The following is a 14,232-nucleotide window of genomic DNA, read 5'->3' on the forward strand; positions in this document are numbered from 1 at the left end:
TTCGTGGGTGTCGCCAAAAGGCCGGTTGCTTCGAAGAAGGCAAGCGCTCTCCCACTCGTCATTTTTCAGAATCCTCCCAACGTTAAGACGTGAAGGGGGGACCACTCGCGCACGGCCCCCCTGCCTTGCAGTGCCGTGGGTTGGAACGCGCCGCCCGCCAGCGCGCGGCCGGCGCGTTCTTTGTCTGGGGCTCTGTTTGTCCTACGGCCCTCGCGGGTCGCCAATCCTTCCGTGGACGTTGACCTCGTGGGTCGTCATGGCCGACCCTTGGCATTGGACTAGAGCGAGGGGAAGCCGGACCTGAAGGCCGGGCTGGGCTTCCCCGTAGGTTAGGTTGGAGACACGGGACGCTTGCTTTGCTAAAGGCTGCGCCCGTCCACGGCTGTGACGGTTCTGCTCTGTAAATTCATGAAAGGGCTCCGGTCTCCGCTACTGCCAAGCTTGCTTGCTTAAGCGTTAGGTTCATACAAACATACCGTACCTTTTAGTAATTAAAACTTAACGAAACAAAAAAGAAAAAAATGAGAAGGTTTACGAAGTAATTATTCCCTGAGATTTCTGAAGGAAAGGAAGTTGACTGCCAGGCAACCATAATTAGTTTTTCTTTTAATTAATTCATTTTTAGTTAAGGGTGATTAAAAAAAAAACTTTCAAAACAAGAAAACAGGTGGTTATTTTAAATAGAATCTCTGGTGTTTTAATTTTAAAAAACACGCTTGATGACTAACAATTCAGCATTACGGACACACTCAATCTTTCCGTGGTTTGTTTTCCGAAGCGTTCAAATATATGCGATATTTCTAGGACTTGCAATTGTGGCGTAAAACCCGGGTTTGCATGACGTATAGAAATACAGAATTACCTACCGTTAGTTCTGTATGCCGGGCTCTTCTTACTCCACAGACAGAGGTTTAATAAGCAGAAAGCAGTAGGAACTTGCCAAGAGGAAAGCAGGGAAGGTTAAGGGCTCTGACACCTTCTCCTAGTTATTACGTAAACTTGACCTAGAACTCTCTTCCCAGCTAGAGAAATTCCCACCACCATGTAGAACGGGTGGCCAGCAGGAGCAGGGAAGCGATCGTGCCCCTGTACTCGGCACTGGTGAGGCCGCACCTCGAATACTGTGTTCAGTTTTGGGCCCCTCACTACAAGAAGGACGTCGAGGTGCTGGAGCGTGTCCAGAGAAGGGCAACGAGGCTGGTGAGGGGTCTGGAGAACAAGTCTGATGAGGAGCGGCTGAGGGAGCTGGGGTTGTTTAGCCTGGAGAAAAGGAGGCTGAGGGGAGACCTCATCGCTCTCTACAACTACCTGAAAGGAGGTTGTAGCGAGGTGGGTGTTGGTCTCTTCTCCCAAGTAACTGGCAAAAGGACGAGAGGAAATGGCCTCAAGTTGCGCCAGGGGAGGTTTAGATTGGACGTGAGGAAAACTTTCTTTACTGAAAGAGTGGTGAAACATTGGAACAGGCTGCCCAGGGAAGTGGTTGAGTCACCATCCCTGGAGGTATTTAAAAGACGGGTAGATGAGGCACTTAGGGACATGGTTTAGTGGGCATGGGGGTGTTGGGTTGACGGTTGGACTCAATGATCTTGGAGGTCTCTTCCAACCTTAATGATTCTATGATTCTATGATTCTAGAAAAAAGGACAAGATTCAGGCTAATGAGACGACTAAAAGCGGCAGGCAACTTTTCATTCAGCAGGTGAGCAGAAGAAAATGGGGAATATTCTAGAGCCGACCAAATTCCAAAACCCGAAACCCACAGTCAAGAAAAATACGGGGGGGGGGGGGGGGGGGACACTTGATTCCCCCCTATGCCTTTCGCTGCCAGGCCTTCTTGGAGGAAGGCAAGTTTCTACGCATTCGCAGGTGAGGGCAGCGTCACAAACCAGCCCCAGGAGGACACGCAGGCACTGCTGAGCTGCACCGGTGACTCCCGACCAGTCCTCAGTGCCGGGCAAGCAAAGCAAGACCCGTCCTCACGTCCTCCTTCTCACGGCTGAGTTTCCTCTGGTGTTTGTTGTGCTGTCCTACGTCTGGACGTAGGTGCCTAGTGCTCTTCCCGTGTCCGTTTGACTACTGAAAAAGTCACATAATTCGCACGTCACAGGCTTAATCATGATCCGCTATCAAGTGCTCTGAATCTGTTTACGTGGATGATTTTTAATAGTACTTAAACAGAAAGAAAAAGCGTCTTCACACTCCTGCTGTTTGACATTTTCCACGCTGCTATGCATTTGCTGAACATCCTCAAGTGAGTGACCTCGGACAGCAGTCTGACAGCCTGCGGCAACGGGCAGCGACAAGAGGACCGGGGACCAGTGCCGCGCCCCGGCTGTATTACGCCTATAGAGCGACGTGTTACAGCGTGAGCAGCTCTGGAACTGGTGTGTAGTATGATCCAGTGCTCTACGGCAGCTAACGATGGCCTTTCCCAGCAGAACGATGCTCCCTACAGACAGAGGATTGTTCTTTAGCCTTCAGGAGCCGCCTGTCCAGGCCTTCCCAGGCGTCAGTGGCCACAACGGACACGGCAGCTGGAGAGACATTCGGCCCTCGGCTCTCTAATGTTCTCTGTTTGAGCAGTCCCACAGGCAGCCTGCCGTTCCGGCCTGCACCCCTGCTTGGCAAGGAGAGCTTGACAACTACGTGGGGTGGACTTTAAGGAAACCTAAAGGTAGAGACTGACACACTCTTCACTTCTACCATCTAGCCAAAGACTCCTCAGCTGATGTGAACAGAGCCCCACAAGCTGCGTTTCCATAAGCTATTTTATTGAGTTTCCTCTACCTGCCTCAATTTACCCAGAACAGAAACACTTTATTGATTCTTCTGCTGTCCTGAGTTCAGCTCTGTGCGAGCCAGCAGACAGACAGACAGACAGACAGACAGACAACCGTATGCTTTATTACCAAAGGGCACAGGAAAAGGTAAACGGTTACAGTTTTCCTGATCGTTAGAGCATCACCAGAGCAAGCCTGAAGTAGATTCACCCCCGAGAGCGCGCTGGTATGCAGGTGGCGTTGTAAATTATATCACGTTTCACCAAAAAGGTGGTGAAGGTGCTACCTCAGACAGAGCCACCTTAGTCAAGCCCTTGACTTGGAGAACCGCTCGTTGTACGTATGAAAGCCAAACTGCTCATCCCCGTGGACGAAATTCTCCCTCCGTGCAAGAAGCTGAATGAGCCGCACATGGCCCCCGGAGCACAGATGGGTATTTCCACCTGACAAGCAGATTAACACCGTTCTGTCCGTGACTCCCCTCACCGCTCTGCTGACTGATGTCAGGAACAGTCGGCCACTAACCAACACAGAGCAGGACAGCTTGTCCGAGTTAATAGCTAGTGTTATTTTTAAAAGGGAGGAAAATAACCATTTTCGCCTAATAACAGCCATTATTTTCTTCCCGTATTTGTTAATTTTGAGTGAGGAAGTTAAGTCCAGTTCTCCACGTTAACAGCTTGACTTTCAGGTTCTCAGATACTGAGGTATTTTATATTTGTTTAAAATAAGTGTTTGCAGGGGACTGTGGAAACATTTATATTGGCCTCCAGTTTTCTATTAAATTGATTTTTATATCATTTATAACTGGATTAAAAACAGGTCAAATACCTATTGAGAGCTACTTTCAGTTGCACCCAGGGTGTGCTCTTACCGCTGCACGTGTGCCGCTCGCCCTAATGCAGGGTTATATAAGAACTGTGTTTTCTTTAAAAGAAGAATAATAATAATTTAAAAACCCGGTTTCACAATATATTCTCAGTTAGGTCATCTGTATTCTGTTCTAACTATTTGTTTATAGATACAATAGTTCAAGTCATCCTAATACAAACCTAACACAAATGCTTAAAAAAAGACTCTCTGTATGTCAAAATGACGGATGCTGCTGGCAAACTCACCCAGCGGGTACAGCGAGCCAGGCAGCAAGTGCTGGGCAAGATGGGCATCACCCATCTCAGGAGGGGATAAACTCCATTTACCTTTGTTTTCCCTCAGGGATGACGCTGGTACAATACATCGTTCTAACATGCACGACAATCTTAAACTCAAAAATTGTTCTGTGTTTTTAATTCCTACAGATTTTAACAGCAGCTTACACAGCCCATAACAATATGCCATAACATTACCTCTCAAGTTCCTTAAAATAAACAAACTCAATGGTGCTGCAAAGAAGTTAATGGACAGTATCTTCATTGCTCTATGGATTTAGTGAGGTGTGTTCCCTGCGCCCCCGCCTGAGAAACGGCTCTGCCCTGTGTTCGGGCCTCCCTGAAGGGCAGCCGAGTCAGCAAAGTGGCAGCGCACGGTTATTTTGCGCTTCTATATGATTTACACGGAGCGTCATCTCTCCACGCCAATTCATGAAGGTGAGGTTTATTTTTTAGACAGGCAGGCTACCGCCTTTCCCACCCCAAATCTGACCGATGATTAATAGTCGTTTTAGAATTACTGCGTAGTTCAAAAGTTTGTATTTAATTATTTATCTGCTTTTATTTGCCAGGAAATTATGGCTTTGAGCCTGCAATAAACTCAAATGAACTACGCAATTCATTTCCCAGGGCTTCTGTGTGGCCACGAGGATTGCAAGAGTTCAGACAGCACACTGGTATTTTTTGAAACCTCTCTCCCTCTTCTCGTGCCATTTTCCGCTACGATCCCTGCAGTACCTTTATAAAGAAAATAAAATAGATGGATAGAGCAAAGCAAGGATTAGAGCAAAATAAGGAACAGAGAAAAACAGACCAAATCAATGAGTCAAATGTGGCACTTCATGGCACAGTTAGGACTTTCCAAAATGTTAATGTTTATGCTGAGCAAGTGAATAGCCTTTACATTTTTTTTTTTAGCATGAAGCTGTATGTTATCAAAGAGCCCATCTAACGCATTGTGTTGCAAAATAGGCAGATTTAAGACATAATGACGATGCCATTATTCCTCCTAACGTGAAAGATGAGGTGTAAGTTCTTCTAAGTTTAATAAGAACATCTGCTGATCTCGTCTCTACGTGATGCTGCTTGTTGTACTTAGCTCTTTGATCCTGTTTTTCTTACGAATTGAAGAAGTGATGAGAGCATGTAACCCTAACACAAAAACCTCCCCTCCTGCAGCCGGCATTACGTGACTAGGTTCATTTTACAAACAAGAGTAAGAACCAGCGCTGCGGTTTGAGGAACGCGTCCATTCGTCTGCCTGGTTCTGGTGACTCCGAACACACCGCTGTCATCAACAGTCAACAGTCAGAAGTACGCCTGCTATGGCATTAACTTGAACTAAGAACACTACGCGCAAAGGTAAACCATATAAGTAAGTAATATAGAGACCGTGTCACACAGGGATGAAAAGGAAACACCTGAAGAGTCAACACCTATGCTCCAAGCAGCCTTCATCCTCCACCCTCTTCATGAGAAGTCTCCTATTCAGCACACTGGCACTTCATTTTTAAGTACTTGTGAGTAAGGAGCATACACCATGGACTTCCCGAGAGCTGTCACCACACAGGCTCACGGAGCTCCAAGCCCGTTTAAGGAGTCAGAGGGACCAGGAGCTTTCCACATGCCCAAGGTGACTGAGGTAGGTGACATCCGGCCTTTCAATCCTGACTGGTCTGCGGGAATGCTAGGGGATCACTAGAAAATACGCAATGCGATCTGGATAAGAGAGGTCCATCAATGGAAACAATGGGTGGACAAGGAGCGTGGACCATACAAGAGAGGCAGCCACGTGCACTGTGAGTGTCGTCCCATACAGTCATATGTAGTTGCTCAGTATAATCTCGCTCTTCGCTCTGCTACCTCCCCTGTAAACGTCCGAAAAAGCCAGTTTAAGCTGCATCGTCCTTCTGGGCAGAATTACTTGCACTGGTTTTTTTCTTGTAATAAGTACTGCCGGACAGACGCTGAACACTAGCCACCGGTACATGTGTGTTACGGAGAGTTACAGCCAGCGTGGGATTGCTTTTAGAGCTCCTAACAGAATTTTGCTCTTACCCTCATGCCTTGTAAAATGCCACACCAGAAGAACATTGATATACTAACAGTTTTCACTATTTGATAAATGTGTATGTCAAAAATTTCCTTCTCATCTGTCAGTCCAACACAACAAAAAAGAATTCGGGCGATACCACGGTGAAAAGAAGCTGCACAGTTACTGCTTCCAGTTCCTAAGAGGAAGCCAGAAAAATCATTGACTCTCTAAGCCGCCTGCACAGGAAGACACCTAAGACTGCAGAACACAGATTTCGGGACCGAGTCCTCTGTTCTTTTTCCTTCTCTTCCCTGACAACAGCAAAGAGACCGCGTTTGAAACCTTTATTTCTCACGGCTCTGCTTAGGCAGTAGGCATCCTGCATTAGAAAGGATTTAGGAAGAATCATCGAGACCTCTCAGTTACAACATACCTACAAAAAAAAAAGCAACGGATCTCACTTTGGGTACCAAACTCCAAGGTCGGAAGTTCAGATTCAGGTGTCAAAATTCAGTATTCCCAAAACACCAGGTAGCATTCATCTGACAGTATTATTTGTTTGATAATTTAGAATAAAGAAATTATTAGGTAAACGTTCAAAATTGGGACTCAGTAAGTTTTGTAGAGCAACTAATTCATATTTAACAACAGATAGTTTAGACGATAACAGTCAGATTGGTGTGAGACCCTGAATTTCCAGATAGGCTCTGAGCACAAGTGTTTTGGCTGAGCACATAATTAGCCAAGGTCCCAGTCCTGGGTTTATTGACCTGACTAGCTATTGATTTAAATGAAGGCAGGACCAGCGTGTGATACAATCGTTTCCCTATTTAACTGTCAATCTGCTCCCTGTTCACATGCTTGTTGAGGAAAAGCACACATTCAAATGAACGTGAGGTCTTTCACCCGGATGCATGTACACATTCCCAAAATTCTGCAAGGGAAGATAAAATTTAAAACATTATTTTAAATCTGAAAAATAAACCAAACATGACATAATTCTACCCATCTCTCATCCTGTATACCATAAATACCAAGATCCGAAGCCATATTTTAAATTTTTCTTTAAATAATTAAAACACCACGTGCTTTATTGCTTTCAGGAGGAGAATGGGGGATTACCAAATTCATTAGCAGGTAGGAATCAGCATCGTTTGTTAGAACTTACGGTACGCTTTTGGTTTTACTTCCTTAGCAGGGATTTGGCCCGTTTTCAAGATATACTGACAACTGATTGTGTAATCAAACAGTAAGTTTGCAAAACGATGTATGTGATAGCCAAAATCACTAAGCTCCACCAAGTGGCATAAGAGAGAAGGTGTTACCATAACGTCCGTGCGTTGGAATGGTTTCAAAGGCGATTGCAATCTCCCTTCAGCCTGCCGTAATTAAGTATGGGGCTACTTTTGTTCTCCAACTCATACATGGAAGATGAGCAGGGCATTGGGGGAAAGATGCCCTGCAATATAATTATTATTCGTATAATAATAACAACAATAATAATATATCAATATTATAATTACAATAATAATATTCAGCTTGTGATCCTGCAGTACAAGTTTACTCATCCATCCCACTGGTTACGAGGTTAATTGTGCAAGTGTCACACTCCTGTGTAGCTATTTGTAGAACCACTGCCTCTGTGAACGCACGCGTCTGGGACATAAGCGTCTGGTGTTACCCATTTCTATGCTGGCAGTGTATCAGCCAGGACACAGATGGTGTTACCAGCACAGAAAACAAAGATGGCTCCTGCCCTGAAAGGTTTCCAGCTGCTAAATTAACCCATATTCCTTTATGAAAACACTAGGAAAAGTAGATAGAATGCCAGAGAAGCTAACAAAGACGATGGCATAGCACAAGCGCTAACCGACAGTCTTGATCCTCAAGGGAGGAACACCTTCAGAAGCCCTACTCTGTCCCACAGATTGCCTGTTCCACTCTGGTTTTACTAGACGGGTCTTAAGTTATGATTAGGTTGGGTCCAAAAGCTTGTCTGCTTTTTTCCAGCTGTATCAGCTGATGTGATAAAGGCTATCACCTTCCCCTAGGAAAAAAAACCCAAACTTCATTGCGCAGAACTCCAAGGATGTTACTTCTAGGTTCATTTAACAACACGTTTACTATCAGTCCTAACACGGTGTTTTCCCCTCTCGGTGAACCGTTCAGAAGTGCGGTGCTCCCCCAGAAGAGAATTCCCCGCGTCCCGCAGGTGCCAGACAGAAAGGCAGATCTCCCTGTTCTCGTTGCCACATGTGAAGAGATTGAGGCTGAACGTACTATGGGAAAGCTCCCGATACCCTGGGACATGTCACACAGTGATATTAGTAATACAAGTCTGTTAAAACTACCCATAATACTCTTAGCAGTAGTGCTTCTTTTTGCTTGTTTGTTTGTTTGTTTTTTTTAAGGGGACCATTACATGTTATATAACAAGTTTTAAATTCTGAATTTAGCATGGCAAACAAGTCAGATAGCCCTTCGGTGTGCCCAGGGCGCAGGGGGGGAGAGCACACCGGGGGAATAAAAGCAGTAACTTTGGTTTACCGTGCCATTCCCCAGGCGACTGAGCCGGCGCGATGGAGAGCATGGCAGCAGTACGAGGGAGGTGCTGAAGTCGCCACTGCAACCGTCAGGCATCTCAGGGTGCTGGCTTAGCCATCGCCTCAGCCAGGGAGTGTTAGGATGGCAGCTACCCTCAAGCCAGGGAGAGAAGGAAGGAAAAACTGAGGAAAAAAACCCAAACAAAGAAAAAAGAGTGAACAAAATGCAGGGTAAAGCACACAAGAAAAATAGGTAATACCATCTTAAAGTATTAGGGTTAGGAACTACTAGAACCGGATTTGGATGTCTCATTTGAGCAGAGAATCCCATAAATAGCTCTACCCTTTTCTAAAGATTTCTCTGCTCAGGAAGCAGGTCTTTAACGTCAGAAAAAAATATTAGAAACCTGTTAGAAACCGGCCTCAAGAGATTTGATGCTTGGGGATTTTTAAAGGAGTTTATGTGAGCTATCGAGGCTTGTATACAGAACTTGTATAAAATGAGAAAACTGAAAGCCAGAAAGCCTGTGGATGAGAATGCAATAACCTGAAGGAATTTGATTAGCTGTCCCCCTCTCCGGCTAGCAGTCTGTTGAATCTTGCCATAAGCCAAAGTTATCGTCCGCGTTGGGCCAACTAAACCTTTTCCGAGACATATTTCAATTCTTATTCCATATAACATCTTCTCACGTCATCTTTGTTTATCAGTCTCTTATTAGTCAGACCAGAATGACTAAAGCTCAGTTAAACCCTGTAAGCTATCTAAAAATAATGTTAGATTTTAATCTTGGCCCAAGACAATTTGAGGTTTTTTTCTCCCTGTCACATATTACTTGTCTAAGTAACATCAGGACTGACATTAAAAGAACTTCCCCAGCACGGAGGAAAAGCCATTACTATGTTCCCGAGGTTTAAAGATGAATGCCTTTTAATATAAAAGTTTCCTAGCAACATGTGTTCTTAGCCTAGAATGTATTCCAAAAACGGTGATGCTTTCAGCATTGTATCTATGGCTCTGTTTGAACTCGTCGCTATGCTCTGTTGTCATCCTTGCCTTCACAACCCAGAGTATCACAGAACAGCAGTCGTCTTTTCCTAGGTTCAGCTTCTCACCGTCTCCCACTTTGGTCTTACACATGTAAATATCTACCCACCCTTGTCTAGTAACGTGTATTTTCTGCCTTTCTCCATCGTTCTGTGGAAGCATCTCCTTTTTTCTCACTGAATATCAGTCTCCTGAATATTTCTGGATCTCATGTTACTTAGACTGCACACGCTCCAAACCAGGGAGTTATTTTATCTGTTTGCAGAGCTGCGGGCGGCTGAAGAATGCTCCCGGACCAGCACCGTCACTCATCTGCCTGCAGCACCACGTTTTGCAGCGTTGCTTATGGCCAGCGAGAGCACCTTCCACAACAGGAGCGACGTCCCGCACAGAGAGAAATGAACACAGAAAAAGTCTTATCAAACCAGATTCTTAATTCGCTTGGGGAAGCAGCAAAGGAAAGGAAGATGGGACCAACAGAATTTCCTAGGATGCAATTTCCTCATGACCGTGAAACGACAGAGAAATTGGTCATGGCCAGGGACGAGCCAAAAAGAAAAAAGATACCGGCTACACATCTGTTTTTCGCTCTTTATTCACCCTATGACAGCGCAAACGTATGTAACACCGTCTTGTGTTGTTGTGTGACACCATGTCTTCACACATTATCCTGTAGCTCCTTTGAAAGGGAAGCGTGATTGAAAGGGTTGTGCCAGGTCACTGAGTCTTGAGGAAAATCTTTTGACGTGTGGGGGCGGAGGCGCAGGTCCGTGACAAACGGTTCTTCTCCGTCCCAGGAGCAGCCCCCATCCGGGCCACCGCACCCTCCATCCCAGGCCATTCCCCTGTCACCAGCAGGGCTTTCTAAAAGCTGAGAGAAACGACAGGGGAGGGCACGGGTAGGGAGAAGTGATTCTGGGGAATTGGTTGAGAGGAAAAAAAATCCCACCCCTGACTATTTCTTGGAGGAATCGGGCCCAAACGCCTGGATTGTAACGTGCAGACAGATGACTGTCTCCCTGGCAACCTGAAGAAACACTAGAAAGGAAAGTAGCATGTACTGATCCTCCACTGTGACCAGGGGATGCCAGCAGAAAGAGATGTTTAGGGATCGAACGGAGAAATTACACAGTCTGGGGAAGAGGGGACTGTGCCTCACCCACATCTAGATGCGGCTGGTCCCCAGCAACCGGAGGGTGGACGTCTGGAGCTTAAAATGGAAGCCCAGTCTTCACTGGCTTCCACGGCTCCCAGGAACGCTTGAGGACGTGGGGCATTAAGAGCTGTACAATGTACGAAGGCCAAATAATCCAGATCCCAAAGGGAAAGTAGCTTATTCTAAGCACACTAAGCACTTGTGTGGTCTCGGAGGAGTAGGAGGGCGGTGGGATTTGGGACAGCTCCTTGCCAAGCCAGTCTTTTCCAGCAGTTGCTTATATGGGAAGGAATATCAGAAAATGGTGCAATTTGCTCTTTGCTTGGGTTTAATCCCATTTAATAGCTATGAGAAACCGCTAACTACAAGGCTAAACTAGGAGGCAGACTGCTAGCAAACACTCTACAGAGCAGCACACCGGAGTAATATCTGAGCTCTTTCAGGATCCCTTTCTCACTTATTTACTGTAAAAACATGCTAGTGAGGTGAAAACACAAAGTTATGCAGAAGCAGCTGAGATGGTACGCTGTCAGCGTTTTTGTAACTGCTTTATTTGCTTTAATGTTTGCAATTGCTTTAATTTGTAACTGCAGTATTTGCTTTAATATATCCCTCGTCAGAAGGCCGCAAGGCTGAGTTATAGATGCTTTGAAGGACATTATTCTCAATTTACTCAATTACTTCCTGCGCTGAGAAATTCATCTGTAATGTCACAGAATACCTCTCAATTTCTTCATTTCAACAGAAGAACTGCAGTAGCCCATCCCATTAAATGAAGGTGCCCAATGTAAACTGTGCCAGCCGTGTTTGCTCCGGAGTCTGCTAGGTGCTGCAGAGAATGCAAAGCTGGAAGTTAATCGCTCGGGGGAGAGGCTTTGGGGTTGCCTTAGGACAGGTAGGAACCCTTCTTTGGGTTTGTCTACTAACCAAGTGGTCCCAATGTTACAGGAGCTATAAACCAGACAGAATATATTCTATACATTAACCTGCTTTCATTAGCAACCGCTGCAATCATCCTCATTCGTGCGTTATGGTATCTCATTGCGGGGGAGTCAAAATTGCCTAGACAAATTCCAAAGCACAAACTGTGAGAAGACACATGACCCCACTCCAACTGTCTTGAGAATTCATGCACCTACGTGAGAAAGGGGATTTCTTCCACTGGCTAATAAAGACACAAGTTCTTTTTCTTTGATTAGGACGAATGTGAAGCAGAAGTAACTTTAGAGAAAGGGTCCTCCTGGTGCATCGGAGGTTAGTGGAGGAGAGAAAGGCTGTGCATTTCCCTTTGACCCCTGAAATTAGCCCACAGCCACCACCATTTGGGAGCCAGTGGCTTTCTGAACACAAATTCCTTGATGCTGAATGTTACCAAGCCAGCAGCATTCTCACAAGAGACAGATTTGGACTTGGCAAAGAGCAGGCATAACTAGGATTCCTCTGCTGAATGTCAGGGGTGTCTCACCCTCTCCCTTTCTCTCCTAGGGGACTGGGCTGCAAAAGGACTCCTGGAGATTCTGTATTTTTCTTGATTCTGTTAATTCTGGGATAAAAGGGATGTTTTTGGTTCTTGCTATGGGAGGAAAACATTCAGATAACTTTTATGGTGATAATCGCAGTACACACAACGAAAGCTTAAGCCATATGTTCTCATTTGGCTTACAGAGCACACTTTTCCACTATCCTCTCTCCTTATCAGCTTCTACATCTTATGTACTTTATTTATAGATACCTGCCTTTCCTCATGCAGTAGCTTTGGCCCTAACCAGGCTTCTGCACTGCTATCTTTCACTTACCGGTCATATGTTTCACCTACCTGTCATCACTCTTCTCTTTCCAGCGATCCTCAAAGACAATCCCAAAACGACTGCTACTAAATGCATTTATTTTTGCCTTGAAACTAAAGACTAATCAGAGAGGTATGTAGTCTAAACGTTTTGCCAGGGGCAGCGTGCTGCACTAGGGTTCCACTTCAGCTGTGCAATTAAGGGGTCTCAATGAGTTTTCTCATTGTTGTTTGGAATACTCTGAGATATGGTGTTAAATAATTTGGGTAAAGCAAATCTAAAAGACAGTATTTCTAAATTAAAAATCTCTGCAACAAGGCACTTTCAGTGTGGTGCAGATTTTAAGCAGCTTTTTCAGAAAGCCAAGAGATGTGGCAGAAATGGCTGGAACCAGTTGTTGCCGACTGTCTCCATAAACTCCAGACAAATGCAAAAATGCTGTTGGAGAACAGTGTTTGCAGGTATTTTATGCTTCTCATTTGTGAGATGAAGAGAGTAAGAAATGGCTAGCAAATATATATTGGTGAGATACTGAATTCATCACGGTTAGTTGATTAGTTACACCTCGCCATGGCCATGTTTTTGAAACGTAATTGACTCCGTCTGACTTTCTGCAGTCCAACGATTTGGGACATTTTGAATCATGTTGTTCACAGAATCCCACAGAAGGAAAAGTCTTTCTTTTTCTGAAATAAAAACCTGCCATTTTCATCCTGGACTCAAGTGCTTTGATATTAAGATGACAGGCATCTTATCTAGATTCTATTTCCACATGCAATTTTCACCCAGCAAGAAGCCTTCAGGCTTTAGATTAGATCAGACAACAATACGATTAGAAATACAGAAGGATATAAACCATGCCATTTCTGATTACAATTTTCCCAGTACAAGTTTAGAGTTCCTCTTTCAGCACTTCTTCCCATACTCTTTATGCATGATATTACAAAGTCAATCGTGCATGTGCCCCTCCTCTTTCCTCTTCGTGCTGTGTCACACCCAGTTTGTAATTTGGGTCATTTGCTTCATGACGGACGACACATCAAAAGAATTAAGCATCGGGAGACCGTACTTTTAATCCCAACCTGTGATTTTACGGGGTTACTCCTGTGGGCTACCACACTACCTTTACCAGGATACAAAGCGTGCAGTTGAGCAAAACTAACCTTCTAGCCAAACATGCCTGACAAAGTACAACATGCAAGCACATGTATGGGAAAATCAGAACCTAAATATGGTGCAGATAGCTCATGGTACAAGGTGATTTTCTCCCTTCAGTTGAAGCGCACATTTTCTCCACTATTCGGTTACTTTGCACATGCTCTTCAAAAGTTAACTATGAGTGTTACAGCTTGCAAAACAAGCAAATGAAAAATCCACCCCCAGCACAGGAGTGCTGCCCTGCGCATCTTATCAAAGCCACAGTAATGCAACAGCTAGAAAAAATTGGAGCCTATTATACTCTGAGCTCATATTCCTTTTCTGCTTCTTTAAGTGTGCAAGTATCTGCACTATTTCATTCAGGCAGGTGTAAAAGAATTCCTTCATGAACTTTAACTTCATAAATTCATAATTGCTTGTTATCATGCATACTATTAACTCTCTGCTCTAAACCCCTCGCCTGGATTTCAGCTGTGTACAGAACGCTAGCAATAATGTATCTTCAAAATTCTGCCACCATTTGGTTCTTCTAAAATAAACTGTTCAAAACAGGACAGAACTCCTAGCTCCCCAAGCCAGCC

General features: G+C 44.9%; 1 protein-coding gene across 1 annotated transcript in view; it reads left to right on the forward strand.

Annotated features, from left to right (window-relative positions):
• Positions 1–5,467: 5,467 nt before the first annotated feature.
• Positions 5,468–14,232, forward strand: part of NINJ1 (ninjurin 1) — a 66,334-nt gene continuing 57,569 nt past the window's right edge. Inside the window, exon 1 of the mRNA XM_009332585.1 lies at positions 5,468–5,569. Within this exon, the coding sequence (XP_009330860.1) occupies positions 5,468–5,569 (102 nt within the window). The remainder of the gene's footprint in view (positions 5,570–14,232) is intronic.

Source organism: Pygoscelis adeliae, unplaced genomic scaffold (assembly GCF_000699105.1).
Source record: "Pygoscelis adeliae isolate BGI_AS28 unplaced genomic scaffold, ASM69910v1 Scaffold349, whole genome shotgun sequence".
In the NCBI taxonomy this organism is placed as follows: Eukaryota; Metazoa; Chordata; class Aves; order Sphenisciformes; family Spheniscidae; genus Pygoscelis; species Pygoscelis adeliae.